Source organism: Coregonus clupeaformis, chromosome 17, assembly GCF_020615455.1.
Source record: "Coregonus clupeaformis isolate EN_2021a chromosome 17, ASM2061545v1, whole genome shotgun sequence".
Classification (NCBI taxonomy): domain Eukaryota; kingdom Metazoa; phylum Chordata; class Actinopteri; order Salmoniformes; family Salmonidae; genus Coregonus; species Coregonus clupeaformis.
In genome coordinates, this window is record NC_059208.1 from 31788762 (window position 1) to 31815570 (window position 26809).

Here is a 26809-nt window from a genome sequence, read left to right on the forward strand (position 1 = left end):
CTGCCATCTAGGACCCCTATACCAGGCGGTGTCAGAGGAAGGCCCTAAAAATTGCCAAAGACTACAGCCACCCTGTGTCATTGCCAACAAAGGGTATATAACAAAGTATTGAGAAACTTACTTTTCTTAAAGCTGCATTGTTGGTTAAGGGTTTGTAAGTAAGCATTTCACAGTATGTAACAAATAACATTTCATTTTATTAGATTTTTATAAGATTCTAAATGTAACCCCTCCCAGCACAAAAATATTTTGGTTTAACCTTTACACAGGGGTTCCTCTAGGAACCTTTTTTAACTGCAAAGTTTCCACCTGTCAGGCAATTGTTTTAGCCCCAAAAGTTTCTTCCAGGCTCCTTTACTTCTAAAAGTGTAAAAAAAAAAAAAACTGTGACAGAATTCTCAACAGGACCCGGTTTTTACTTTATTTTTATGCAGCTGTTATCAAATCATTTCTGGGTAACAATTGAGTACCTTACTGTCATAGTTTTCAATAAGAATTGTAAAAATAAATACATCTGGAATAATTTTGCTAGGACTGTCTGGGAGTGGTCTGAGTGGGGAGGGGAAAACTTAAAACTAGCTGTTATTGGCAGAGAAGTTTGGAACTCGTCAGCTGTTGTACAATATGACACAAAACACACAGAAAACATAATTTCTACTGCACTGGGCCTTTAAAGCATCAATCAGCAGTTGAAACCGTAACAAAGTGTCCTGTTTTGGTAAAAAGCTGAGCGATAGGGCTGGAGAAATGTAACCACTTTCAAATTCATAAACAGAGCTATGGATGCAAGGACTGACCATCCATGATATCAAAATTATAGTTTGAACCATGTTTTGAGGCTATATAGTGTTTGTTTACATTTACCCCATCAGAACCCAAAATATACATTTGTTTCACTCCAATGTTTGTAAACAAAGTAAATATAAACAAACACTATATAGCCTCAAAACATAATTGAACTAGGCATTTATAAGTTATACTATTCAAGAATAATTTAATTAATTCAGAAGTCCAAAAATGGATGAAGCAACTGCAGATTGCCCATTTAAAACCAGTATTAGGCTTAGTAAGACATTATTCATCAGAGAAAGGGCTTTTTAAACAATCTCAGGAGTGGATGAGCCTGAAATTGATTTTCTGTTGTTGAGGATGGTGTGAGTAAAGCAATGCTTTCTTATTACAGTATACTTCATATGAGGGACCTTTATTTCAGGGTTTAAATCTAAAATCTACAATAAATACATTTCAGGAATGATCTAGTATTGATAATTTTTTCGAAAATTATTTGAGATGTGTTCCTCAATCTACTAACACCTTTAAGTTAGGAGTTTGTGTGATATGCATCACATACTTTGAAATTACATGATTTTTCGACACAAGACAGAGGTCCGTTCATCATCATGAACTAATGTGCTAACGAACACATTCTGTACATAGACTGTTGGAGCTGCTGGCACAGATCAGTAGCCATTACCCTTCCTGTTTCATTACACCTAGATTACCTGTCCTCTCTGCCCCCTGCCACAGCCTTGCCGGTGCCCAAGGAGAAGCGGAGGCAGCGGTCCCATAAGTTTCTGTGTCTGCAGGTGGGCAAGCCCATGAAGAAGACCTTTGTGTCCCATGCCAGCGCCTCCATGCAGCAGTACGCCCAGAGGAACCGGAAGCATGAGTACTGGTTTGCAGTCCCACACGAGAGGTGAGCAGCATGGGCGCAGGAGGAGGCCAGAGCAGGCCGTTGGATCAAATCAAATCAAAATGTATTTGTCACATGCGCCGAATACAACAGGTGTAGACCTTACAGTGAAATGCTTACTTACAAGCCCTTAACCAACAATGTAGTTCAAGAAACAGTTAAGAAAATATATACTAAATAAACTAAAGTAATATACAGGGGGTACCGGTACCGAGTCAATGTGCGGGTGTACAGGTTAGTCGAGGTAATCTGTACATGTATGTAGGGGTAAAGTGACTATGCATAGACAATAAACAGGGAGTAGCAGCAGCGTAAAAACAAATGGGGGGGGGGGGGTCAATGCAAATAGTCTGGGTGGCCATTTGATTAATTGTTCAGCAGTCTTATGGCTTGGGGGTAGAAGCTGTTAAGGAGCCTTTTGGTCCTAGACTTGGAGCTCTGGTACAGCTTGCCGTGCGGTAGCAGAGAGAACAGTCTATGACTTGGGTGACTGGATTCTTTGACAATTTTTTGGGCCTTCCTCTGACAACGCCTAGTATATAGGTCCTGGATGGCAGGAAGCTTGGCCCCAGTGATGTACTGGGCAGTATGCACTACCCTCTGTAGCGCCTTATGGTCAGATGCCGAGCAGTTGCCATACCAGGCGAGGATGCAACAGGTCATGATGCTCTTGATGGTGCAGCTGTATAACTTTTTGAGGATCTGGGGACCCCATGGCAAATATTTTCAGTCTCTAGACGGGGAAAAGGTGTTGTTGTGCCCTCTTCACGACTGTCTTGGTGTGTTTGGACCATAATAGTTTTTTTGTTATGTGGACACCAAGGAACTTGAAACTCTCGACCCGCTCCACTACAGCCCCGTCGATGTTAATGGGGGCCTGTTCGGCCCGCCTTTTCCTGTAGTCCACGATCAGCTCCTTTATCTCGCTCACATTGAGGGAGACGTTGTTGTCCTGGCACCACACCGCCAGGTCTCTGAACTCCTCCCTATAGGCTGTCTCATCGTTGGCGGTGATCAGGCCTACCACTGTTGTGTCGTTAGCAAACTTAATGATTTTGTTGGAGTCGTGTTTGGCCACGCAGTCGTGGGTGAACAGGGAGTACAGGAGGGGACTGAGCACGCACCCCTGAGGGGCACCAGTATTGAGGATCAGCGTGGCAGATGTGTTGTTGCCTACCCTTACCACATGGGGTGCAGCCCGTCAGGAAGTCTAGGATCCAGTTGCAGAAGGAGGTGTTTAGTCCCAGGGTCCTTAGCTTAGTGATGAGCTTTGCAGACACTATGGTGTTGAACTCTGAACTGTAGTCAATGAACAGCATTCTCACATACAGTGGGGGAAAAAGTATTTAGTCAGCCACCAATTGTGCAAGTTCTCCCACTTAAAAAGATGAGCGAGGCCTGTAATTTTCATCATAGGTACACGTCAACTATAACAGACAAAATGAGGGGAAAAAATCCAGAAAATCACATTGTAGGATTTTTTATGAATTAATTTGCAAATTATGGTGGAAAATAAGTATTTGGTCAATAACAAAAGTTTCTCAATACTTTGTTGTATACCATTTGTTGGCAATGACACAGGTCAAACGTTTTCTGTAAGTCTTCACAAGGTTTTCACACACTGTTGCTGGTATTTTGGCCCAGTCCTCCATGCAGATCTCCTCTAGAGCAGTGATGTTTTGGGGCTGTCGCTGGGCAACACAGACTTTCAACTCCCTCCAAAGATTTTCTATGGGGTTGAGATCTGAAGACTGGCTAGGCCACGCCAGGACCTTGAAATGCTTCTTACGAAGCCACTCCTTCTTGCACGGGCGGTGTGTTTGGGATCATTGTCATGCTGAAAGACCCAGCCACGTTTCATCTTCAATGCCCTTGCTGATGGAAGGAGGTTTTCACTCAAAATCTCACGATACATGGCCCCATTCATTCTTTCCTTTACACCGATCAGTCGTCCTGGTCCCTTTGCAGAAAAACAGCCCAAAAGCATAATGTTTCCACCCCCATGCTTCACAGTAGGTATGGTGTTCTTTGGATGCAACTCAGCATTCTTTGTCCTCCAAACACGACGAGTTGAGTTTTTACCAAAAAGTTCTATTTTGGTTTCATCTGACATTCTCCCAATCCTCTTCTGGATCATCCAAATGCACTCTAGCAAACTTCAGACGGGCCTGGACATGTACTGGCTTAAGCAGGGGGACACGTCTGGCACTGCAGGATTTGAGTCCCTGGCGGCGTAGTGTGTTACTGATGGTAGGCTTTGTTACTTTGGTCCCAGCTCTCTGCAGGTCATTCACTAGGTCCCCCCGTGTGGTTCTGGGATTTTTGCTCACTGTTCTTGTGATCATTTTGACCCCACGGGGTGAGATCTTGCGTGGAGCCCCAAATCGAGGGAGATTATCAGTGGTCTTGTATGTCTTCCATTTCCTAATAATTGCTCCCACAGTTGATTTCTTCAAACCAAGCTGCTTAGCTATTGCAGATTCAGTCTTCCCAGCCTGGTGCAGGTCTACAATTTTGTTTCTGGTGTCCTTTGACAGCTCTTTGGTCTTGGCCATAGTGGAGTTTGGAGTGTGACTGTTTGAGGTTGTGGACAGGTGTCTTTTATACTGATAACAAGTTCAAACAGGTGCCATTAATACAGGTAGCGAGTGGAGGACAGAGGAGCCTCTTAAAGAAGAAGTTACAGGTCTGTGAGAGCCAGAAATCTTGCTTGTTTGTAGGTGACCAAATACTTATTTTCCACCATAATTTGCAAATAAATTCATAAAAAATCCTGCAATGTGATTTGAAACATGTAGGTATTATAGACTCGGTCAGGGAGAGGTTGAAAATGTCAGTGAAGACACTTGCCAGTTGGTCTGTGCTTGCTTTGAATACACGTACTGGTAATCCGTCTGGCCCCGTATCTTTATGAATCTTGACCTGTTTAAAGGTCTGGCTCACGTCGTCTACCGAGAGCATGATCACACAGTCATCCAGAACAGCTGGTGCTCTCATGCATGCTTCAGTGTTGCTTGCCTCAAAGTGAGCATAAAAGGCATTTAGCTCGTCTGGTAGTCTTGCGTCACTGGGCAGCTCGTAGTTGGGTTTCCCTTTGTAGTCCGTAATAGTTTTCAAGCCCTGCCACATCCGACGAGCATCAGAGCCGGTGTAGTAGGATTCTATCTTTATCCTGTATTGACGCTTTGCCCGTTTGATGGTTCTTCTGGGGGCGTAGCGGGATTTCTTATAAGCGTCCGGATTAGTGTCCCGCTCCTTGAAAGTGGCAGCTCTAGCCTTTAGCTCGATGCGGATGTTGCCTCTAGTTGGGATATGTACGTACGGTAACTGTTGGGACGACGTCGTCGATGCACTTATTGATGAAGCCGGTGACTGAGTTGGTATCCTCCTCAATGCCATTGGATGAATCCCGGAACATATTCCAGTCTGTGCTAGCAAAACAGTCCAGTAGCGTAGCATCCGTGTCATCTGACCACTTCCGTATTGAGCGAGTCAGTTTTTGCTTATAAACAGGAATTAGGAGGATAGAATTATGGTCAGATTTGCCAAATGGAGGGTGAGGGAGAGCTTTGTATGCGTCTCTGTGTGTGGAGTAAAGGTGGTGTAGAGTTTTTTTCCCTCTGGTTGCACATGTGACATGCTGGTAGAAATGAGGGCAAATTGATTTAAGTTTGCCTGCATTAAAGTCCCAGATTTCTGGGGAATTTGCAAGGATATTCACTGAATTTCCTGGACACATTCAAAAGGTTATTTATTAGTAGTGTTTTTTTTATTATTGGGAAAGATGCTAATTAACGATCTGATATTGGGTTCATTACGACAATTGCTTCAATTTGGTTGTGTTTCGGGTCCAGCAAATATTTGATGTGCTTGATTGAACTTGCCAGTCCCAATGGAACCAATGGAATTGTTCCAAAACTGCAAACCGCCCATCTGGCACTCCTTGTCAGGCTCAGGAAAATGCTCAAAGTATTTGAAAGAAAACAAATAAGATTTGAACCCAGGTGTGGATAAGTCCCACACAGGAAGCCTGTTTCTGAGAGGCTTCACATGTTTTCTGTTTAACCTGTTTAAGTTAGCTTGAACTATGGCTTTTTCAAGGAAAGTAAATCTATCTAATTTGCCTTAAAATCATGGTATCATTAGAGATATGTTTGTGATGTCATTTCTTGTAATCCAGAGAGAAAATACATCGGAAATACATTTTTATCAGTTCTGGACGCAGTTTGCAAAGCACAAATTTCGTCAGTGGAGAAGAGGTGAACTGAGTGTCATCTACAGTCGTGGTCAAAAGTTTTGAGAATGACACAAATACTAATTTTCACAAAGTCTGCTGCCTCAGTTTTGATGATGGCAATTTGCATATACTCCAGAATGTCATGAAGAGTGATCAGATGATTTGCAATTAATTGCAAAGTCCCTCTTTGCCATGAAAATGAACTTAATCCCCCAAAAACATTTCCACGGCATTTCAGCCCTGCCACAAAAGGACCAGCTGCCATCCTGTCAGTGATTCTCTCGTTAACACAGGTGAGAGTGTTGACGAGGACAAGGCTGGAGATCACTCTCTCATGCTGATTGAGTTAGAATAACAGACTGGAAGCTTTAAAAGGAGGGTGGTGCTTGAAATCATTGTTCTTCTTCTGTTAACCATGGTTACCTACAAGGAAACACGTGCCGTCATCATTGCTTTGCACGAAAAGGGCTTCACAGGCAAGGATATTGCTGCTAGTAAGATTGCACCTAAATCAACCATTTATCGGATCATCAAGAACTTCAAGGAGAGAGGTTCAATTGTTGTGAAGAAGGCGTCAGGGCGCCCAAGAAAGTCCAGCAAGCGCCAGGACCATCTCCTAAAGTTGATTCAGCTGCGGGATCCGGGCACCACTAGTGCAGAGCTTGCTCAGGAATGGCAGCAGGCAGGTGTGAGTGCATCTGCACGCACAGTGAAGCGAATACTTTTGGAGGATGGCCTGGTGTCAAGAAGGGCAGCAAAGAAGCCACTTCTCTCCAGGAAAAACATCAGGGACAGACTGATATTCTGCAAAAGGTACAGGGATTGGACTGCTGAGGACTGGGGTAAAGTCATTTTCTCTGATGAATCCCCTTTCCGATTGTTTGGCGCATCCAGAAAACACCTTGTACGGAGAAGAAAAGGTGAACGCTACCATCAGTCCTGTGTCATGCCAACAGTAAAGTATCCTGAGACCATTCATGTGTGGGGTTGCCAAGGGAGTGGGCTCACTCACAATTTTGCCTAAGAACACAGCCAGGAATAAAGAATGGTACCAACACATCCTCCGAGAGCAACTTCTCCCAACCATCCAAGAATAGTTTGGTGACGACCAATGCCTTTTCCAGCATGATGGAGCACCTTGCCATAAGGCAAAAGTGATAACTAAGTGGCTCGGGGAACAAAACATCAACATTTTGGGTCCATGGCCAGGAAACTCCCCAGACCTTAATCCCATTGAGAACTTGTGGTCGATCCTCAAGAGGCGGGTGGACAAACAAAACCCCACAAATTCTGACAAACTCCAAGCATTGATTATGCAAGAATGGGCTGCCATCAGTCAGGATGTGGCCCAGAAGTTATTTGACAGCATGCCAGGGCGGATTGCAAAGGTATTGTAAAAGAAGGGTCAACATTGCAAATATTGACTCTTTGCATACACTTAATGTAATTGTCAATAAAAGCCTTTGACACTTATGAAATGCTTGTAATTATTCTTCAGTATACCATAGTAACATCTGACAAAAATATCACAACACTGAAGCAGCGAACTTTGTGAAGACCAATATTTGTGTCATTCTCAAAACTTTTGACCACGACTGTACTGTAGACTAACTGTATGACAGTCAACAATAAATTAACATGTTTATTTTACTTCAATCAAATTCAATGACATCTCCATCTAATTTTGCAGGATTTCAATGCCACACTTCATTCTGTGCATGTGTTTCTGTCTGCATGTCTATGTGTATATGTACAGTTTGCGTGTGCTGCTGACAGTGCTTACTGAAGTTGCAGTCAACATTTGCTACATCCAAATCTCTAACACACAAGAGACACAGTCCCCATGCCATAAACTTTGTATGGGACTACTCTTCCACTGCCTGGGCCAGTTGAGTAGCCAGCCGGAAGATATGTGTGAGGTAGCATAACAATAGTTGGAGAGTAGCTGTACAGTAGAGATGAAGACTTTTCAGGTCACTCGTTATTGGGCCGATGACCTGGCAGGTTTCTGGCTATGGTTAAAACGTTCTGGGTCTGTTTTTGTCCCATGTTTTCATTACCTCAGCCAAATTGTATGCTAAGTCGCTTTGAAAAAAAGGGGCAGCTAAATGGCATATTACAGCGACTTCAGAAGTATTCACACCCCTTGACTTTTTCCACATTTTGTTGTGTCACAGCCTGAATTTAAAATGAATTAAATGTAGATGTTTTTATCACTGGCCTACACACAATACCCCATAATGTCAAAGTGGAATTATGGTTTTCTAAAATCTTTCGAATTAATTATAAATTTAAAAGCTTAAAACTCTTGAGTCAATAAGTATTCAACCCATTTGTTATGGCAAGCCTAAATAAGTTCAAGAGTAAAAATACAAAACATGCATCCTGTTTGCAACAAGGTACTAAAGTAATACTGCAAGAAATGTGGCAAAGCAATTAACTTTATGTCCTGAATACAAACTGTTATGTTTGGAGCAAATCCAACACATAACTGAGTATCACCCTCATATTTTCAAGCATAGTGGTGGCTGCATCATGTTATGGGTATGCTTGTAATTGTTAACGACTGGAATGTTTTTCAGGATAAAAAAGCAACGGAATGGAGCTAAGCACAGGCAAAATCCTAGAGGAAAACCTGGTTTGGTCTGCTTTCCACCAGACGCTGAGATATTAATTCACCTTCCAGCAGGACAATAACCTAAAGCACAAGGCCAAATTGACACTGGAATTGCTTACCAAGAAGACAGTGAATGTTCCTGAGTGGTCGAGTTACACTTTTGACTTAAATCTGCTTGAAAATCTATGGCAAGACCTTAATATGGTTGCCTAGCAATGGTCAACAACCACTTTGACAGAGCTTGAAGAACTTTTAAAAGAATAATGGGAAAATGTTGGAAAATCCAGGTGTGGAAAGTTCTTAAAGACTTACCCAGAAAGACTCACACCTGTAATCGCTGCCAAAGGTGATTTAACATGTATTGACTCAGGGGTTTGAATACTTATCTAATCAAGATCTATATTAGTGTTTTATTTTTCATGATTTTTTAACAAATGTTTTTTTTTCATTGACAAAACATGACAATTAAATATATTTGAATCCACTTTCTGACAACAAAATGTGGGAAAAAATCAAGGGGTGTGAATACTTTCTGAAGGCACTTGACATCATTTTTTTATCTCACCACCAACTTTTCTCTATGATCTCTCCTTTCCAGGTCAGACCACCTTTATGCCTTCTTCGTCCAGTGGAGTCCAGACATGTACCGGGAGGATATGGGAGGAAGAGGGGCGTCCGGAGAGCCGGGGTTCGTAGTGGTCAAAAACAACTGGGAGTCTGAAACAGGGTCTGACGTGCCGCCAGGCCCTGACATCACCGCTAAAGAGTGGGAGGTAAGAGATGGAGAAGCATAGAGACTGCGTCCAAAATGGCACCCTCTTCCCTATATAGTGCAGTACTTTTGACCAGTACCCGCTGGCACTTACAGATTGTCAATGTCTTCTATTCGGCAGCCATATGCAATATACAGATGTGTGTTTCAGCAAATAAAATCATTACAGTACGTCTCTGTGTGTGTCTCAGCATCAGTTATGATATATTAGCATAATTTCATGCAGTGAACTTCTCTGATATAAATAGTTGATGTGATGATAATATTACATAAATGTATACGTGTAGCAGGCCCACATTTGTAGTACTATGGTATGTCTCTCAGTTCAGGCTTGTTCATAAGGATTTGTGAAGTTACTGTGACGTATATGCTAAGAGTCAGGAAGCAGGTGCAGAAGGTAAGTTTAATGATGAGAAAATGCAGATAAACAAAACAGGAGAAGCGTACTGAACGTGAACAAAACCAATACTGACTGATGACTGAGGCTACTAAGGGCTAAATAAAGGGAGAGTAATCAAGGTGATGATGAGGTCCAGGTGTGCGTAATGATGGGGAGCAGGTGCGCGTAATGATGATGCCAGGACCGGTGGTTAGTAGACTGGCGACGTCAAGCCCTGGAGAGGGGGAGTGGGAGTAGGCGTGATAGTTACTATGAGTTTCAGACTGCTGTATGCTTGTCTGCAGCTCTCCTATTGTACTGTACTGTGCAAATCCCTAAACCATCATACTACCACCACCATGCTTGACTGTCGGTATGAGGTTCTTACTGTGGATGCAGTGTTTGGTTTTCGCCAGACATAATGGGACCCATCTCGTCCAAAAAGTTTACTCAAGTTTGCCAAAATGCACTTCGAAGCACCTTGATGATCATCAAGACTCTTGGAAGAATATTCTATGGACAGATGAGTCAAAAGTATAACTTTTTGGATGACATGGATTCCATTATGTCTGGCGAAAACTAAACACTGCAATCCACAACAAGAACCTCATACCAACGGTCAAGCATGGTGGTGGTAGTGTGATGGTTTGGGGATGCTTTGCTGCCTCAGCATCTGGACGACTTGCCTTAATAGAAGGAACCATGAATTCTGCTCTGTATCAGAGAATTCTACAGGAGAATGATAGGCCATCGGTCTGTGAGCTGAAGCTGAAGCGCAGCTGGGTCATGCAGCAAGACAATGATCCAAAACACACAATCACGTCTAAATGAAAATGGGTAAAAAGCAACAAATGTGAAGTTTTGTAATGGCCTAGTCAAAGTTCAGACCTAATCCCATTTGAGATGTTGTGGCAGGACTTGAAACGAGCAGTTCGTGCTTGAAAACCCACAAATGTCGCTGTGTTAAAGCAGTTCTGCATGCAAGAGTGGGCCAGAATTCCTCCACAGCGATGTGAGAGACTGATCAACAACTACACAAAGCATTTGGTTGCAGTCATTGCAGCTAAAGGTGGCGCAAACAGTTATTGAGTATAAGGGGGCAATTACTTTTTCACATAGGGGAATTGGGTGTTGCATAACTTTGTTAATTAAATAAATAAAATAAGTATCCATTTTTTATTTGTTATTTGTAAACTCAGGTTCCCTTTATCTAATAGTCGTTTTTGGTTGAAGATCTGATAACGTTCAGTATAAAAAATGTGTAAAAATAAAGAAAATCTGAAAGGGGGCAAATACTGTTTCACAGCACTGTATATAGATAGATCTTTATTAAGAGTTGGAGAAACCGGCTTTGGGGTTTGTCTAGATTTTATTTGTCCACCAGACAACCACTGAAACATTTCAGTTTATTCAAAAAGATGTTGTTGTTTTTTGAGGAAATTTAATCTAATCAAATGTATTGAGGCCAATTGAATAGAAGGCTTCAAAAGTGATACAAAAATCTAGCGTGAAGGAAAACGGGGAAGTAATAAGTAATCAACCAATATCGATAGAGAAATATCGTTACATTTTATGTTGTGAAGTCATTGGAAATAAAATATGTTCAAGCCGTTTTTCTCCAGAAAATCCCGCACTTCACTCCGAAGTACAGCTTTTTGGCAGAGGTGTGATCAAGTCACTATTATTCGAGTCACAAGCAAGTTTCAAGTCACAAAGTCTGATCCTCAAGTCGAGTCCCAAGTAGAACGGGTCGAGTCTAGAGTCATGTTCAAGTCGTGCATTCTAACTCGAGTGTGGAGTCACAAGTTTTTTCAAGTCAAGTCTCTAGTCAAGTAAAAAAAAAACAAGAAGCCTTGAGTCTTCTTGGGTATGACGCTACAAGCTCGGTACACCTGTATTTGGGGAGTTTCTCCCATTCTTCTCTGCATATCCTCTCAAGATCTGTCAGGTTGGATGGGGAGCGTCACTACACATCTATTTTCAGGTCTCTCCAGAGATGTTTGATCAGGTTCAAGTCCAGGTTCTGGCTGGGCCACTCAAGGACATTCAGAGAGTTATCCCGAAGCCACTCAGGTCGTTGTCCTGTTGGAAGGTAAACCTTCGCCCCAGTCTGAGGTCCTGAGCATTCTGGAGCAGGTTTTCATCAAGGATCTCAATGTTCTTTGCTCCGTTAATCTTTCCCTCGATCCTGACTAGTCTCTCAGTCCCTGCTGCTGAAAAAGGGAGTTACCATCACCAAATGGACAGGCTAAAATCAACACTGAACGGCAAACAAACGGCATCACAATAGTCTCTAGGCCGTTCCGAGTTCAACAAGGTGCCCCACTTGGCCGTAGCTCTCTCGGTCTGACCGCAGCGACTGTGCAAGAAGGCCCAAAATGAAGCATGACCTAAATATGAGGTGCTTTCGGGTGACAGTGGCAGAACGGTTGAGTCTAGAAACATAATTCAACCACAGGACAGTTCCCAAGATCCTCCCCATCTGCACAAGCCTACCCTTGACCATGTGGAATTAACCCTTACACCCTGTTTTTATCTGTTATTTCATCTAAGAGTTGACCTTGACTTCTATCCCCATAGGAATACATTTCTGCTGCACTAACTTCAACCTGATGCCTATGTGGGATATGATTGCCATATCAAACTGTCTTCAATGACAACCCATCAGGCCACTATAAGGATTACCTGTGTTAATTTTAAGCTTCCTGGAGCAACCAGAAGTGGTTAAATTGACCATAAACCACAATGCATTCAACCCTCTGTAAATCAGTCAGTTCTTAACATAAAGACTTGAAACTCAGGATTCTGTAAAAGCTTCCAGTGACAACTGGAAGTGCCTTAAATTGGGGTCATAATGGGTGTTTTTCGAAGGACGAAAAAGGTAACATCTTTCCAAAATGTCATATGTGTGATTAGGCAACCCTCATGAACTGTAAATCAGTCAGTTCTCGAATCAGACCTCCAAGAAAAAACTCACACACATACAGCTAAGATGAAGTGACACAGTGTGTCTCCCTTAGGATAACATTGGTGTACAGGGTATGCTCTAACTCTGCTTCCGTGCATGCAATTTGCAAAGATCCTTTTGCCATGTGTTCAGGGTCACCAGTAGCTCTACAGATATCAATATGAATAGAGTACATGGTCCCCTTCATTTCCTAAATGGGATGTATGAACTTGCAATATATCAAATTGCAAATGCCTTTGTAACATATTGCAATTGGACAGCAATCAAGTCAGCCATCTCATTGCTTAAAATCCTCATAAACAGTCAAAGGACAGCCCATTTGAATTGTATTTTTACAGTAGAGTGTCCCAGTAGTGGACTTCATTAGTTTAAACCCTTTAACTGCAGGTCCAATTTGTTATGGTAAATGCCCATTGTAATATATTGCTAATGGACAGTGCCCATTTGCCATATGATATATTGCCAGTGCCAATATGTTATACTGGACATATTGGTACGGGCAAAATATCATATGGCAAATGGACACTGTCCATTTTCAATATGTTTAAACAGGGATTTACCATCACCAAATGAACAGGCTGAAATCAACACCAACAAGCAAGGGAGAGGAACCACTATCACTGCTAGGCCATTACGAGTTCAACGATGTGCCCTACTTGACCGTAGCTCGATCGGTCTTACCGCAGCGACTGTGCAAATAAGTAGGCCCGGAATGAAGCCTGACTAGTAGTGATTTCAACATGCTTTTCACATATTACGGCCTCTGGGTCACGCAGAGACACGCCATTTTCGACTGGGCTCATCAGGGGGAGGTTGGGGTGGACAAGCCACAGAGTTTTTCTAGCTTTGTGCGGTGGTTCATGTGGTTGGACACATCCACATTTCTCCCTTAGGATAACATTGGATTACAGATTACACTCTAACTCTGCTTCTGTATATGGAATTTGCAAAGTTCCTTTTGCCACGTGTTCAGGGTCGCTCAGGGTAGTTTTTAAACTAATGAAGTCCACTACTGGGACACTCTAATGTAAAAATACAATTCAAATGTGCTGTCCTTTGACTGTTTATGAGGATTTTAAGCAATGAGATGGCTGACTTGATTGCTGTCCAATTGCAATATGTTACAAAGGCATTTGCCATTTGATATATTGCAAGTTCAGGGTAGCTCTACAGTTATCAATATGAATACAGTACATGGTCCCCTTCATATCCTGAACGGGAAGTATGAACTTTACGATCAACAAATGAACAGGCTGAAATCAGGCTGTGACTTTCGGGTTCGGAACCCAACTTCCTATGATCATATGTTACAAGTGGACACTTTGCCCATTTGGAGTATTATATGTGACAAGTTGACATTTTGACCATTTGCAGTATAATTTGCCAGATATGGACATCACATAGGCCTTATGGACAAACTCAAATAAAATAAGACGAATCTATATCCATAAGGTTCTTTAGTAATGTGTAATTGAGACAAAATCTTTTTTTTTCTCGAAAAAAACAGTCCAAAACGCACTTTTGAAGAAGGATTTATAATTGCTAATTTCACTCTTGAGAAACCCTTAGGATTTTTGAATTATTACACTGGCATTTGCCATATACCATTTGCAATATGTTTTGCACCATTTGCTGTGCATTTGAGTGGTATTTGCAATTGTGTATATGTTTTGCCCAATGGCAATAAGTTGCCATTCATTTTTGTCCATTAGGCATATGCTTTCCCTTACCTTTCCCTTAAGCGTGCTGAAAGTCTGTTGTCAAACACATTTTTTTCCAAAACATTACTAAATGTTGGTAACAGGCTAATTGGTCGGCTATTTGAGCCAGTAAAGGGGGCTTTACTGGCTTTACTTTTTCTTCCCTCCAGGCCTGAGGACACACACTTTCTTGTAGGCTTAAATTGAAGATATGGCAGATAGGAGTGGCAATATCGTCCGCTATTACCCTCAGTAATTTTCCATCCAAGTTGTCAGCTTGTCATTGTTGATAGACAATAATATTTTTTTCACCTCTTCCACACTCACTTTATGGAATTCAAAATTACAATTCTTGTCTTTCATAATTTGGTCAAATATACTTGGATGTGTAGTGTCAGTGTTTGTTGCTGGCATGTTGTGCCTAAGTTTGCTAATCTTGCCAATGAAAAAATCATTAAAGTAGCTGGCAATATCAGTCGGTTTTGTAATGAATGAGCCATCTGATTCAATGAATGATGGAGCTGAGTTTGCCAAAATTTCACTTGAAGGTGCTCCAAAGCTTTTTACTGTAATTCTTTATGTAATTTATCTTTGTTTCATAGCATAGTTTCTTCTTCTTTTTATTCAGTTTAGTTACATGATTTCTCAATTTGCAGTACGTTTGCCAATCGGTTGTGCAGCCAGACTTATTTGCCATCCCTTTCAACCATACCATTTTTCAATTCCTCATCAATTCACAGGGATTTAACAGTTTTTACAGTCATTTTCTTGAAAGGTGCATGCTTATTAGCAACTGGAATCCGTCTGGCCGCTCTACCATAAAGACCTGATTGGTGGAGTCCTGCAGAGATGGTTGTCCTTCTGGAAGATTCTCCCATATCCACAGAAGAACTCTGGAGCTATGTCAGAGTGACCATTGGGTTATTGGTCACCTCCCTGACCAAGGCCCTTCTCCCCCGATTGCTCAGTTTGGCCGGGCAGCCAGCTCTAGGAAGAGTCTTGGTGGTTCTAAACTTCTTCCATTTAAGAATGATGGATGCCACTGTGTTCTTGGGGAACTTCAATGCTGCAGACGTTTTTTGGTACCCTTCCTCAGATCTGTGCCTTGACACAATCCTGTCTCGGAGCTCTACGGACAATTCCCTCGACCTCATGGCTTGGTTTTTGCTCTGACATGCATTGTAAACTGTGGGACCTTATACAGACAGGTGTGTGCCTTTCCAAATCATCTCCAATCAATTGAATTTAACACAGGTGTACTCCAATCAAGTTGTAGAAACATCTAATGGATGATCAATGGAAACAGGATAAACCTGAGCTCAATTTCGAGTCTCATAGCAAAGGGTCTGAATACTTATGTAAATAAGGTATTTCCGTTTTTTATTTTTAATACATTTGCCAAAATGTCTAAAAACCTGTTTTCACTTTGTCATTATGGGATGTTGTGTGTAGATTGATGAGGAAAAGGCTATAACGTAACAAAATGTGGAAAAAGTCAAGGGGTCTAAATACTTCCGAATGCACTGTATGTTATGAATTCTAGCTAGGTGGCTAACGTTAGCTAGGCTATGGGTTAGAGTTAGGGGTTAGAGTTAAGGTTAGGGTTAAGTTTAGGAGTTAGCTTAAAGGGTTAAGGTTAGGGTTAGGGGAAGGGTTAGCTAAAAGGGTTAAGGTTAGGGTTAGGTAAAAGGGTTAGGGTTAGGGGAAGGGTTAGCTTACATGCTAATAAGTTGCGAAGTAGCAAGAAATGAGTAAGTAGTTGAAAAGTTGCTAATTAGCTAAAGTTGTCTGTGATGAGATTCGAACTCGCAACCTTTGGGTTTCTAGACGTTAACGTTATACGCTGCCCAAACCACCCTACTTTCATTTTTGTCTCAAGTAACCATCTGTCTTATGTAACCATACCAAACGTAACATGTGAAACTAATTCTGAGTGTCCCGGATTTATATTTACTATGTTACATCTAGTCTATGAGACCAGGTTGGTCTGCACCGCAATCTATCACTTTGGAGGGCTGCCTGGCCGCGGAATGCTCGTTGCCAACTGGGTAGCCCTTTTCTTCCTCACAAATACTGTAATTAATTTGCCAAAATACGTTACATCTTCATCACATAATATTTAAGGCAGTGCAATATCACGGCTATCTTTAGATAATATAGCCAGCCAGTAAACACCCAAACTAGGTCTATCTGAAATCTGAAAGTTATCAATTGTTCTGGCAAAGATGCCTCTGTAGTACATTTCTAAATTGAATTGTATATGGGTAATATAAAGGTAGGGGTATGCACGACCGCCTTTGCACGCCAATGCTGATGACTGGTCATTGATCAACAATCAAGATGCGCAACTTTTTGTTTCTGAAGCACAGATTAGATGTTTTTGAGACAAAAATGTAGTGCAATACTGTAGGCCTATATTAGGGACCAGATCAAATAGGTAAAGGTATTTAAAATACAAATGGTAGACATCGCGCAGACAGGAATAAAGAACTCTCCGGGAAGAAGAAAGGCGCTGGTGTTTGTTTCATGATTAACTACTCATGGTGTGATTGTGATAACGTACAGGAACTCAAGTCCTTTTGTTCACCCGACCTAGAATACCTCACAATCAAATGCTGACCTTATTACCACCCAAGATAATTATCTTTGGTTATAGTCACAGCCGTGTATATTCCCCTTCAAGCCGATACCACGATGGCCCTCAAGGAACTACAGAGTACTGAGGCTGCATTTATTGTAGCTGGGGACTTTAACAAAGCAAATTTGAAGAAAACGCTACCTTAGTTCTATCAAACCAAATACTAGCACTTCAAAAACTCTCGACCATTGTTACTCTCCCTTCCGGGATGGCTACAAGACCCTCCCCCGCCCTCCCTTCGGCAAATCAGATCACGACTCCATTCTGCTCCTCCCTTCCTATATGCAGAAACTCAAACAGGAAGTACCCGCGCTAAGGTCTATTCAACGCTGGTCTGACCAATCGGAATCCATGCTTCAAGATTGTTTTGATCACACGGACTAGGATATGTTCCGGGTTGCCTCTGAATAACGTTGACGTATACACTGACACGGTGACTGAATTCATCAGGAAGTGTATAGGGGATGTTGTTCCCACTGTGTCTATTAAAACCTACCCAAACCAAAAACTGTGGATACTTGGCAGCATTCGGGCAAAACTGGAAGCGCAAACCACCACATTTAAACACGACAAGGTGACTGGGAATATGTTTGAATACAAACAGTGCAGTAATGCCCTCCGTAAGGCAATCAAAGAGGCAAAATGTCAGTACAGAGACAAAGTGGAGTCGCAATTCAACAGCTCAGACACGAGACGTACGTGGCAGGGACTCCAGATAATCATGGATTACAAATGGAAAACCAGCCACGTCGCAGACACCGAGGTCTTGCTCCGGGACAAGCTAAACACCTTCTTCACCCGCTTTGAGGATAACACAGTGCCACCGACATGGCCCACTGCCAAGGACTGTGGGCTCTCATTCTCCGTGGCCGACGTGAGTAATACATTTAAGCGTGTTAACCCACGCAAGGATGCCGGACCAGACGGCATCCCTAGCCGCCTCCTCAGCTGGCTGGAGTGTTTACGGACATATTCAATCTCTCCCTATCCCAGTCTGCTGTCCCAACTTGCTTCAAGATGTCCACCATTGTTCCTGTATCCAAGAAAGCAAAGGTAACTGAACTAAATGACTCTCGCCACGTAGCACTCACTTCTGTCATCATGAAGGTATAAGAGGTTAATAAGCTGTAAGAGGCTAGTTAAGGGTCATATCACCTCCACCTTACCTGACACCCTAGACCAGGGTTGGGCAAACCTTTTGGCTCAAGGGCCACATTGAGTTTTTGAAACCAAGTGAAGGCCACATACTGTATGCGTGACAAAACATGTGAAGCCTTTATTTATTTTCACATTGACACGCAACTACTCGTGTACTGTAGGTGTACATATGCTTGCAGAACTATTCTACCTTTGTACCATCTCTACCCTTGTTTTTTGTGAACACATTTTTCACAAAATGGAGATCAAATCAAATCAAATCAAATTTTATTGGTCACATGCGCCGAATACAACAGGTGCAGACATTGCAGTGAAATGCTTACTTACAGCCCTTAACCAACAGTGCATTTATTTTAAACAAAAAAAGTAAGAATAAAACAACAACAACAAAAAAGTGTTGAGAAAAAAAGAGCAGAAGTAAAATAAAGTGACAGTAGGGAGGCTATATATACAGTAAAATAAAGTGACAGTAGGGAGGCTATATATACAGGGGGGTACCGTTGCAGAGTCAATGTGCGGGGGGCACCGGCTAGTTGAGGTAGTTGAGGTAATATGTACATGTGGGTAGAGTTAAAGTGACTATGCATAAATACTTAACAGAGTAGCAGCAGCGTAAAAGGATGGGGTGGGGGGGCAGTGCAAATAGTCCGGGTAGCCATGATTAGCTGTTCAGGAGTCTTATGGCTTGGGGGTAGAAGCTGTTGAGAAGTCTTTTGGACCTAGACTTGGCACTCGGTACCGCTTGCCGTGCGGTAGCAGAGAGAACAGTCTATGACTAGGGTGGCTGGAGTCTTTGACAATTTTGAGGGCCTTCCTCTGACACCGCCTGGTATAGAGGTCCTGGATGGCAGGAAGCTTGGCCCCAGTGATGTACTGGGCCGTACGCACTACCCTCTGTAGTGCCTTGCGGTCAGAGGCCAAGCAGTTGCCATACCAGGCGGTGATGCAACCAGTCAGGATGCTCTCGATGGTGCAGCTGTAGAATTTTTTGAGGATCTGAGGACCCATGCAAAATCTTTTTAGTCTCCTGAGGGGGAATAGGCTTTGTCGTGCCCTCTTCACGACTGTCTTGGTGTGTTTGGACCATGATAGTTCGTTGGTGATGTGGACACCAAGGAACTTGAAGCTCTCAACCTGTTCCACTACAGCCCCGTCGATGAGAATGGGGGCGTGCTCAGTCCTCTTTTTTTTCCTGTAGTCCACAATCATCTCCTTTGTCTTGGTCACGTTGAGGGAGAGGTTGTTGTCCTGGCACCACACGGCCAGATCTCTGACCTCCTCCCTATAGGCTGTCTCATCGTTGTCGGTGATCAGGCCTACCACTGTTGTGTCGTCGGCAAACTTAATGATGGTGTTGGAGTCGTGCCTGGCCATGCAGTCATGGGTGAACAGAGAGTACAGGAGGGGACTGAGCACGCACCCCTGAGGGGCCCCCGTGTTGAGGATCAGTGTGGCAGATGTGTTGTTACCTACCCTTACCACCTGGGGGCGGCCCGTCAGGAAGTCCAGGATCCAGATAAGTTATAACATCACAGACACAGTCAAACACACACACACAGATCCTGCATCTCTACCCTTGTAAAGTACAATCAAACTTACAGTCACAATATTCAAACTTAAAAATAGATATATATTATATGACATTCAAAATGTAACAGTAGATGTGTAAAAAAATACTCTTCTAAAATTTGAGTGAAACATATGGTAAGAGCATCCATTTCATTTGGAATGGTCTGCTTTTGAAAGCATATTAAGGAACAATTCTCATCTCCATTGTGAGCCATATTTACAGTTATCCAATCACCTCAACCCAAATCTGACTGATTAGTTATTACCAGTATCCAAGTGCATTGCTGGATAATTCTCACTGCATAACCATCACCATGAAAAAGCATAATCCTTGCCTACCCCAGTCACGGTTGTTCGAGTTTTAATGTGAACAATGGGTCTGGTTACCTCTCTTGGCAAGGGCATCAAAGTCAGGTGTCATCTTTGATATAGATATTCTCAGAACAGCTGACAAGTGGTCATTTGTTACATTTGACTGAGAACGTTTGTTCACACACATATGTGAACCTGAATAAAACAAGCATCCTTTGGGCGTGCATTTTAATGTTTGGAAACGTTGTTTCATTCAGTGAGCCATAGAACTGGTCTATTGTTGCTGTTTTGTACTTCTCCTTCAAAGCACTGTCACATTGGATGTCGATGAGCTCCAATTGTGTGTCACTGTCGAAAGACAAGGGGCATGATACAAGCTCCAGCTCAGTCTCAATCTTGGTGAAGTCTGAGAAGCGGCGGGAAATCTCAGCATGCAGGTCGATCAAAGTGCTACTCTATGTCTCACTGCGGCACTGCGATGTGGGCGCGTTCAGTGCGGCCAGTGTCGGAAAATGAGCGAGAGACCGGCTGCTCATTTGTCTGGAGAACAACATAAGTTTGGCCTTGAATGCTTTCATGTTGGAATACATGAAATATTTATATATTTTACTTTTACTTTGAGATTTGTGTGTATTGTTGTGAATTGTTAGATACTACTGCACGGTTGGACCTAGGAAAACAAGCATTTAGCTTCACCCGGAATAACATCTGCTAAATATGTGTATGTGACCATGTCAGTGTGCAGCGGTAGGACGGAGTCAGGCGCAGGACACAGAACTGAGTAAATAACAAACTTTACTCGGAAAACAACAAATCTAATTTCCACGCAGGGAAATACAACAGCTCACAGCAGTATACAACACCAAACAAAGAACAATCACGCACAACACCAAGAGGGAACCAGAGGGTTAAATAGGGAAACAAATGAACGTGATGGGAACCAGGTGTGTACAATACAGACAAAATAATTGGAAAACAGAAACGTAGATCGGTGGCAGCTAGAAAGCCGGTGACGACCGCCGATAGCCGCCTGCACAAGGAGAGGCACCAACTTCAGCGGAAGTCATGACAGTACCCCCCCCCCTTGACGCGCGGCTCCAGCAGCGCGCCGACACCGACCTCGGGGACGACCCGGAGGACGAGGCGCAGGACGTTCCGGGTGGAGACGGTGAAATTCCTGCAGTAAGGAAGGATCCAGGATGTCCTCCACCGGCACCCAGCATCTCTCCTCCGGACCGTACCCCTCCCACTCCACGAGGTACTGAAGGCCCCTCGCCCGACGCCTTGAGTCCATGATGGCTCGCACAGTATACGCCGGGGCCCCCTCGATGTCCAGTGGGGGCGGAGGAACCTCCCGTACCTCAGACTGCTGGAGAGGACCAGCCACCACCGGCCTGAGGAGAGACACATGGAACGAGGGGTTAATACGGTAATCAGGGGGGAGCTGTAACCTATAACAAACCTTGTTCAGTCTCCTCAAGACTTTAAATGGCCCCACAAACCGCGGACCCAGCTTCCGGCAGGGCAGGCGAAGGGGCAGGTTTCAGGTCGAGAGCCAGACCCGGTCCCCCGGTGCATACACCGGGGCCTCACTGCGGTGGCGGTCGGCGCTCGCCTTCTGTCGCCTGATGGCCCGTTGCAGGCGCACATTGGCAGCGTCCCAGATCTCCTCCGAGCGCCGTAACAATTCATCCACCGCAGGTGCCCCGATCTGGCTCTGATGCCACGGTGCCAGGACCGGCTGATACCCTAGTACACACTGAAATGGAGACATGTTAGTGGAGGAGTGGCGGAGGGAGTTTTGGGCCATCTCTGCCCAAGGGATGAAAGCCGCCCACTCCCCCGGCCGGTACTGGCAATAGAACCGCAGAAACCTACCCACATCCTGGTTTACTATCTCCACCTGCCCATTACTCTGGGGGTGAAACCCTGAGGTCAGGCTGACCGAGACCCCCAGACGTTCCATGAACGCCCTCCAGACCCTCGATGTGAACTGGGGACCCAGATTAGACACTATATCCTCAGGCACCCCGTAGTGCCGGAAGACGTGGGTAAACAGAGCCTCCGCAGTCTGTAGGGAGACCGGGCAAAGGAAGGAGACGGCAGGACTTAGAAAACCGATCCACAACGACCAGGATCGTGGTGTTACCTTGTGACGGAGGAAGATCCGTCACAGAGTCCACGGATAGGTGTGACCACGGCCGTTGTGGAATGGGTAGGGGTTTTAATTTCCCTCTGGGTAGGTGTCTAGGTGCCTTGCACTGGGAGCACACCGAGCAGGAGGAAACATAAACCCTCACGTCCTTAGCTAAAGTGGGCCACCAGTACTTCCAACTAAGACTGTCCGACCGATGCCAGGATGACCAGAGGAGGGTGACGTGTGGGCCCAACAGATCAATCGATCGCGGATCTCAACCGGAACGTACAGACGCCCAACTGGACACTGGATGGGAGTGGGCTCTGTACGTAACGCCCGCTCGATGTCCGCGTCAACATCCCATACCACCAGTGCCACCAGGCAAGAAGCCGGAAGTATCGGAGTGGGATCCATGGACCGCTCCTCTGTGTCATACATCCGGGACAGTGCGTCTGCCTTAGCGTTTTGGGAACCTGGTCTGTAGGATAGGGTGAAAACAAAACGGGGGAAAAACATGGCCCACCTTGCCTGGCGAGGGTTCAGTCTCCTCGCCGCCCGGATGTACTCCAGATTGCAGTGGTCAGTCCAAATGAGGAAAGGGTCAAGCCAATGCCTCCACGCCTTCAGAGCCCTGACAACAGCTAACAGCTCCCGGTCCCCCACATCATAGTTTCGCTCCGCCGGGCTGAGCTTCTTTGAAAATAAAGCACAGGTGCGGAGCTTTGGTGGCGTACCCGAGCGCTGAGACAGCACAGCTCCTATTCCAGCCTCGGACGTGTCCACCTCTACTATGAATGCCAAGGAGGGATCAGGATGAGCCAGCACGGGAGCCAATGTTAACAAAGCCTTCAGGTTGTCAAAAGCCCTGTCCGCCCCAGCTGACCACTGCAGTGGCACCGGTCCCCCCTTCAGCAAGGAGGTAATGGGAGCCGCTACCTGACCAAAGCCCCGGATAAACCTCAGGTAGTAGTTGGCAAACCCTAAGAACTGCTGCACCTCCTTTACCGTGGTTGGAGTCGGCCAATTACGCACGGCTGAAATGCGGTCATTTTCCATCTCCACCCCTGACGCGGACAGGCGGTACCCTAGGAAGGAGACGGACTGTTGGAAGAACAGACATTTCTCAGCCTTGATGTACAGGTCATGCTCCAACAGTCAACCAATCACCTTGCGCACCAGGGACCCATGTTATCTATATACACCACTACACCCTGCCCATGCAGGTCCCTGAAAATCTCGTCTACAAAAGATTGGAAGACTGATGGAGCATTCATCAACCCGTACGGCATGACAAGGTACTCATAGTGCCCAGATGTGGTACTAAATGCCATCTTCTACTCATCCCCCTCCCGGATACGCACCAGGTTGTAAGCGCTCCTGAGATCCAATTTGGTGAAGAAGCGCCCCCCGTGCAATGACTCTGTCACACTGGCTATGACAGGCAGTGGGTAACTGTACTTCACCGTGATCTGATTTATGCCCCGATAGTCAATGCACAGGCGTAAACCTCCATCCTCTTCTTCACAAAAAAGAAACTCGAGGAGGCAGGTGAAGTGGAAGGCCGAATGTATCCCTGTCTCAGAGATTCGGAGACATATGTTTCCATAGCCACCGTCTCCTCCTGAGACAGCATATACACGTGACTCCTGGGAAGTGCTGCGCCTACCTGGAGATTTATTGCACAATCCCCCTGTCGATGGGGTGGTAGTTGAGTCGCCTTCTTTTTAAAGAAGGCGAGAGCCAAATCGGCATATTCGGGGGGAATGTGTGTAGTGGAGACCTGGTTTGGACTCTCCACCGTAGTTGCACCTATGGAAACACCTACACACCTCCCTGAGCACTGACGTGACCATCCCTTGAGAGCCCTCTGTTGCCACGAAATAGTGGGATCATGAGAAGCCAACCAGGGTAGCCCCAACACCACAGGAAACGCAGGAGAATCAATCAGGAAGAGACTAATTCTCTCCTCATGACCCTCCTACGTTTTCATCCATAGTGGAGATGTGACCTCCCCAATCAGGCCCGACCCTAAAGGACAACTATCTAAGGCATGTACAGGGAAGGGCACCTCAACAGGAACAATAGGGATCCCTAATCTAAGTGCAAAGGAACGGTCAATAAAGTTACATTTTTATAATTTTAGTCATTTAGCAGACGCTCTTATCCAGAGCGACTTACAGGAGCAATTAGGGTTAAGTGCCTTGCTCAAGGGCACATCGACAGATTTTTCACCTAGTCGGCTCGGGGATTAGAACCAGCGACCTTTCGGTTACTGGCACAACGCTCTTAACCACTAAGCTACCTGCCGCCTGTTCCCAGCTGCGCCTGAATCGACTAGCGCCTTATGCTGGGAATGCGGGGAAAACTCAGGAAATTCTATACCAATATACATGTGCACAACAGGGAGCTCTGGGGAAGTCAGGTGCCTACTCACCTGGGATGATCCACCAGTGCCCTGCCTGCTGCCTCGACTCCCTGGGGAACCTCCCCAGCACCGACCAGCAATGTGCCCTCTGCGGCCACACTTGGTGCAGGAAACGGCCCCCCCTCCGGTCACCCTAGGAGCAGCACCTCCGAGCTGCATATGGGGTAGGGTCGGAGGTGCTGGGGGATGGAATGGACGGACCCTGATCCGGACGTCCGCGGGTGGCCAATAGGTTATCCAGCCGTATAGATAGATCCACCAGCTGGTCGAGGGTAAGGGTGGTGTCCCTGCATGCCAGCTCCCGACGAACATCCTCACGTAGACTACACCGGTAATGGTCGATCAGGGCCCTCTCATTCCATCCCGTGCTGGCCGACAAGGTCCGGAAGTCCAGTGCGAAGTCCTGTGCGCTCCTCCTCCCCTGTCTGAGGTGGAACAAGCGTTCCCCCGCCGCTCTCCCCTCCTGTGGATGATCGAAGACCGCCCGGAAGCGGCGGGTGAAATCCTCATAGCGGACCAACGCTGCGTGTATTCCTCCCCATTCTGCGTTGGCCCACTCAAGCGCTCTCCCCAACAGACAGGAGATGAGGGCGGACACGTATCCCGAGGGAGCCAGGTGGATGGTCACCAGGTAGAGCTCCACCTGGAGCAGGAACCCCTGGCACCCGGCAGCCGTCCCATCATATGCCCATCGGGAGCGAGAGCCGAATCACACTGGGTCCAGGTGACGGAGGGGTGGACATCGGTGTGGGTTGACCTGAAGTGGATGGGGTTGTGGGAAAAACCCTTCTCTCCCATCGCTCCATGGTCTGCAGCACGCGATCCATCGCTCTGCCGAGATTCTGGAGCATCGTCGCTTGCTGCTGGACGCACTCCTCCACTGGTACCGGAGGACTGGCTGCACTCCATATCGGGTGCTTGATTCTGTCAGTTGTCAGTGTGCAGTGGTAGGACGGAGTCAAGTGCAGGACACAGAACTGAGTAAATATCGAACTTTACTCGGAAAACAACAAATCTAATTTCCACGCAGGGAAATACAACAGCTCACAGCAGTATACAACACCAAACAAAGAACAATCACGCACAACACCATGAGGGAACCAGAGGGTTAAATAGGGAAACAAAGTAACGTGATGGGAACCGGGTGTGTACAATACAGACAAAACAAATGGAAAACAGAAACGTAGATCGGTGGCAGCTAGAAAGCCGGTGAAGACGACCGCCGATAGCCGCCCGCACAAGGAGAGGCACCAACTTCAGCGGAAGTCGTGACAGACCAATACAATTTGATTTGATTTAGCTGGTTTGTACTAGCCTTGGAGATTGATTGATAAACCTTAGATTTATAGTTGTGAAGCCTAATTTGCACCCTGCACAGCCTATGTTTGTTTAGGGGGTTTCCGACTCGTCACACGAGAAAGACAATCACAAGTGTTGATTGGTGAGGTGTCTGTTGCATTTGCTGTCTTACACAGAGTCGTGGCTGAACAAGGACATGGTCAAAAAAAAATCTAGCAGTTTTCTATACATCAGCAGGACAGAACGGTGGCGTCAGGGAAGCTAGGGGGAGGGGATGTGTTTCTCTTTCTTAACAACAGCTCTCTAATATTAAGGAAAACATCAAGGTTCTACTCGCCTGAGTTAGAATACCTCATTATAAGCTGTAGACCATACTATTTACAAAGAGAGTTTTCATCTATATATTTCATAGCTGTCTATTTACCACCACAAACCAATGCTGGCACTAAGACTGCACTCAACGAGTTGTATAGGGCCATAAGTAAACAAGAAAAGGCTCACCCAGAGGAAGTGCTACTAGTGGCTGGTGACTTTAATGCAGGAAAACTGAAAACCGTTTTACCTAATTTCTACCAGCATGTCACCTGTGCAACCAGAGGCGATAAAACTCTAGATCACCTTTATTCCACACAGAGAGACGCATACAAAGCTCTCCCTCGCACTCCATTTGGCAAATCTGACCTTAACTCTATCATCCTGATTCCTGTTTACAAGCAAAAACTCAAACAGGAAGTACCAGTGGCGCTCATAATGGAAGTGGTCCGGTGAAGCGGATGCTAAAGGACAGTACATTATAATGAGGGATACCTGGGGAAAATCGGATCCCTCTGAAATGAAAATTGATGGCCCTCCCTTCAGTAAAAAATATTTTTACCCAACCCTTCCTGAACGCTTGAAAAAAAACA

General features: G+C 45.0%; 1 protein-coding gene across 4 annotated transcripts in view; it reads left to right on the top strand.

Annotated features, from left to right (window-relative positions):
- Positions 1 to 26809, top strand: part of LOC121586257 (oxidation resistance protein 1) — a 148846-nt gene that overhangs the window by 70729 nt on the left and 51308 nt on the right. For all 4 annotated transcript variants that reach the window (XM_041902810.1, XM_041902809.1, XM_041902811.1 and 1 more), the window contains 2 exons: positions 1528 to 1696; positions 9146 to 9320. In XM_041902810.1, the coding sequence (XP_041758744.1) occupies positions 1528 to 1696; positions 9146 to 9320 (344 nt within the window). The remainder of the gene's footprint in view (positions 1 to 1527; positions 1697 to 9145; positions 9321 to 26809) is intronic.